This window comes from Myotis yumanensis, unplaced genomic scaffold (assembly GCF_028538775.1).
Source record: "Myotis yumanensis isolate MYYU_CA2020_CCGP unplaced genomic scaffold, mMyoYum1.0.hap1 SCAF_6, whole genome shotgun sequence".
NCBI lineage: Eukaryota > Metazoa > Chordata > Mammalia > Chiroptera > Vespertilionidae > Myotis > Myotis yumanensis.
Window position 1 is genome coordinate 79801540 of NW_027223757.1, and position 4913 is coordinate 79806452.

Consider the following 4913-nt stretch of genomic DNA (forward strand, 5'->3'; position numbering starts at 1 on the left):
CCTTGGACTTGAAGTTTGCTTTCCAATGATGTTAAATGACCCATGAGATTGATTAAATTGAAAGTTTAATGATTTGCCTGTATATTCAGCATTTTATTTTTTATGATTTATAATTTTAGTTTTGGGTTTATCTGAACTCTTCTGTGTGCCAGGAAAAACATTTTGCATGTTTGTGAGGATGCAGTGACACCTCTGTCTTAGAAATTGGACTCTCGTTGCTCAAAGCTGGATGAAGTTTCCTCTTACAAAGCCTGTAAAAGCAAAACTCATATATCTAGAGGGAATTAGCCAATAGGATTCCAAGATGGCTCACTTTCCTAAAGCAGATATCCTCTAATCTAATGTAAAGTAAAAGCGACATGGTCAAAGTATATATTTAATTATGGTGTGTACTATATGCTATTATTCTCTTCAGGATGTTACACAAATTCACATTCATAGGTTATTGAAAAGGATTGCACAAGGAGAAGCTTGTATTTCTTCTATGAAATATTTTTGAGTGTTAAAATATGGTTTTTGCTTGGATTTTATGTTGAAAGGTACTAGAATCTTCTGAGGCTCTATTTTCTCCATCTCTGATCAGACATGCATTATTAAATCTAGTAAGAGAACATCTTACAAGAGGCTTAATTGGAGGTCCTTCTATTTAGTGTATGCTTTCTATCATCATTTATCTTGTAAGTAACTAGGAAACAATTGAAGATTTTATTTGAAGCATTGCTTTTTTTTTTTTTTTAACCTCTCCCCTCTTTGCTTACTTTCGCTGTATACATGCCCATAGTTTTGAAGATATATTTTGATATTAGCTCTATCTTTCCCAGACATGCTCAATAATTATGCCTCCTTCAGATCCAAAGATAGAGAAACAGCGATGAGACTATCACTCCCCAGAGGGAAAGTAAGGGAGGGAGCGGGTAAGGGGAAGAGATCAACCAAAGGACTTGTATGCATGCATATAAGCCAAACCAATGGACATGGACAACAGGGGGATGAGAACATGAGTGTGTGTGGGGGGGTTAATGGAGGGGGGTAAGGACACATTTGTAATACCTTAACTAATAAAGAATTAAAAAAAAACTTTTCAATACTAAGTGTCTTGTGTTAGTGGTACTCACCATTGTGAAATATGGAATTTTCTTTTTATAACCAAATGAATAGCACAAACTCCTCACTTAATAAAAATTGTAATCTTGATGTCCAATGAATCAGAAATCATTTGGTGATGACCTAATGAATATTCACCATGTAATATTTTAAAGGAGTTACTCTCAATGAGAACTGCATACCTGATAAAATGTTAGTGCTTTAGAATGGAACACATTTATTCAGTCTGTGAACAATGCTTGCTCTGTACTTTCATTTGCAGAAGCTTTGTGAAAATTGACCCAACTATTGATCAAAATGATTAATAATAAAAGTCTGCAACTTTCTTTTCAGGGGTAATAACTGCAGTTTGCCATTTTCATTTCCTGCTCTAATATTATCCTCTCGGGGATTCACACAATAGGACTTTAAGAAATTTGTTGAATGAATTAATGGCCTCATACCTCTCTTCACAATGGGTGGCAAAGCCTTTCTTGTATAAGATGTTTTCTGCTAATGTGTAAACTGGCTAATGTGTTATTCTTTCCAGGTAACAAAATCCCCAACCCCAGTTAAAGGTTAATTTTAGAAGACCATTTAAGGATGGATTTTAGTTTGTGACTATAAGATACTGATAAGCAAATCTTGTGTCACCTTTTACCACATTTGGGATTTATAATCACAGTAGCTTTTTCAGTGGTTTCTCAGGAAGATAGATTACTGGTGCCATGTGGGTGGTTTCCATAAAGCTGATGAGATTTTTTTCCAAAGACATTCTGTCCCTGCGAATGAGGATGAATAGTTTGCCTACCACAGGAACTTTGGATAGTTCTCAGGGGGGCTGCTACAACAGATTTGACTTTAAAAGGGCAAAAAAAATAAATAAATAAAATTATTAATTAATTAATTTTAAAAATCTAAGATCCAAAAAAAATATAAAATTGAAATTCTGACAAAATATTGCAGCACTTTTTCAAAGTATATAGAGATCAGTACATTTGTTCTTAAACGTAATTATCAAATAATTGATGATGCAAGACACTGGGATTGCCAAAAAACTGTGAAAAGCTGACTTTTGATATGAAGGAAAGTAATGCAAGGTAAGCACCTGGTCTTCATGAAGTAATTTTTTAAGGCCTTGCCTAAAGTGATTATTCTTAATTTAAACAGCTCAAAAAACAAATCTAAACTAGAAGCCACTTTACAAAGTTCTTCTGTTTCTTACAGCAAAAGTTCTAAAAAGCAAGGTAATAAATTAGCTTGCCCATACACTCTGGTTTCAATAATATCTGGTAATGAATCTTTAGGCAATCCCGTCTATTGATTATATTCCTTTTTTATTATATTTGAAAAAATATTTGTATTTGTAGAGAGCTCAATCAGTCTTATTTGAAAATAACATTATTTTGTGAAGGGTAAAATAGTGTTTTCTCTTTTTGGTGTGGCAGGGGAGGGATGCTGCTATTTCTGTCTTGAAAAATAATAAAAATACTGCAGAAGTCCTCTTAGTGGAAATAATTATAATTATTGGTTGGTTATTAAATCAGAAAAAAGCAGATAATACATGGAATTAGATAAGGTAGATAGATAGATGATAAATAGATAGATCGATATATAGATCAATAGACTTTACTTTGCACAGTTCTGATATGTTCACATTTCAGTTACTACAGTGTAAGTAATACCAAACCCCTCAAACATGTTATAGGTAAGTGCTATCTTATCTACAGTCCATATTCTAATTTTGTCAATTGACCAAATAATGTCCTTTTTAATGCTTTTGATTTTCTTGGTCCAGATTGTAATTCAGAATCATGCATTGCATTTCATTGCTATGTGTCTTTCTTTAGCTGTTTCTTTGTTTTGTTTTGTTTTTTGTTTTGTTTTGAATCAGGATTAGTTCTTCTGCTTTCCGTTGATAAGCACAGGTCCTTTATTTTGTAGAATACTCTCCAGTTTGGACTTGCCTGAAATTTTCTCGGGATTCTATTAAGGTTATGCACTTTTGAGAGTACTACTACATAAATTATCTTGGGCTCTTCTTAGTACATGACTTCTGGTTGCTTATGATGTTGTTTTATCCATTTAAGCCTTATGTTCTCCTCTACAAATTTACTATTCTTCCTTTGTCATTAGTAAGCACTTTAGGGGGAGGTTCTTTAAGACTACGTAGATCTAGCCCTCCTCATAAGCTTTTCACTACAGTTTTAGCATTCCCTTATAGCTGTCTTGCCCACACCAAGAGGGAGCATATTTTTTTTTAAATAACCTGTCTGTATTATGATTTTGAAAAGAATTCAACTGGGTTTCAAGAGAAACAACTTTTTTTTTTTTACATATTACATATTAAAATCAGAATCACCTCTAGCCCTACACAGGAAAGGTGGAATACAGCACTGAATCTTAACAAGTACACAGCTCAAAATTAGGAGCAGAAGTGGAAGGGGAAACAGAGAGGACAACTAGCTTTTAGCATTCAGTGTGCAGTAGATTTTTAATAGTTTTTATAGAGAAAATGGGGAGTGTTGGTTTATCCCACAAGTTGGTTAGTTAGAGATCAATAAATATAGCATTTCTGTTTGTCAATTTTTTTCTTTGAATATAGCTTTGGCTTAATTGCACTGATTTATTACATACTATTTTCTTGGTCCAGGATTTCATGAATGATGGAGTAAGGAACTCAGTAAACTATCTCCCCAGCAAAACAAATGTGACTGTTTATGTTTCACTTTAACCAATTTTAACTGGTGACAATTGCTTTAAAAAATCATTTAAGGACACTGGAGATTGTCCTAAGAGCATACAGAAAATGAAGTCATTTATCCAAGAGAGTCTAAATCAGTAAAAACAGAGAAATTCTGTGGCATTTGAGCCACCCATTCCTCCAGGAATATGTTACAGAAGTTCTACCTGAACCTGCGCAGCCAAGAAGACAAAGGCTCACTCTCCTGGGAACTCTCATTTTGGGATTAAGATTTCCTATGCGGCTCTTGCAGCTCTGCCACTGACATGCATCGGCAAGCACAGGAAGCACCAGGGAGGCCGAGGTAATGCTGGTGGCTTGTATCATCCCAGGATGAACGTCGACAAATATCACCCAGGCTACTGTGGGAAAGCTGGTGGGAGGCATCACCACTTAAAGAGGAAACAGAGCTTCGGCCCAACTGTCAACCCTGATAAACTGTGCACCCTGGTCAGTGAGCAGACACTGGGAAATGCTGCCAAAAGCAAGACTGGAGCTGCTCCTTTCATGGATGTGGTGCGATCGGGCTACTACAAAGTTCTGGGGAAGGGAAAGCTCCCAAGGCAGCCTGTCATTGTGAAGGCCAAGTTCTTTGGAAGAAGAGCAGAGGAGAAGATTAAGGGTGTTGGAGGGGCCTGTGTGCTGGGAGCTTGAAGCCACATGGAGGGAAGTTCATTAAAATCCCCACAAGTGGGAGAAATTTTTCATATGGGGAGGGGCAGGTTTCTGGTGTTTCTCCTCCTCTGCCAGAAGCCAATTCTAGCATGTCATAATTGCAAGAGTTTCATCAAAAGGTTGATGGAACTTGCGGACTCAACAAGGGCTGAGTCACATAAGTTGTCACCTGTTGGGAATGGCTCATGGCAGTTCCCCAAACCTGAAAAGAGTTGCTTGCTTGCTGCCTGATATCTCAGGGCATCTTAATGTACATGTTATTGCCTCCTACTGGCCAAACACCTGAACAGCCATAGGCTAATTCTTCCAATCTGACAATGGACTCTGTATATGAAACCCTGACCCTTTGAAGTGTATATCTCTGCCTTGCCTCAGGACAATTTGTGTTAATAAAAAGCATGGGGTCCTGAGA

General features: G+C 36.5%; 1 protein-coding gene across 1 annotated transcript; it reads left to right on the forward strand.

Annotated features, from left to right (window-relative positions):
• Nucleotides 1-4159: 4159 nt before the first annotated feature.
• Nucleotides 4160-4480, forward strand: LOC139012911 (large ribosomal subunit protein uL15-like). The gene has a single exon (XM_070419114.1). The coding sequence runs from the start codon at nt 4160-4162 to the stop codon at nt 4478-4480; it is 321 nt and encodes a 106-aa protein (XP_070275215.1).
• The last annotated feature ends 433 nt before the right edge of the window (nt 4481-4913 follow it).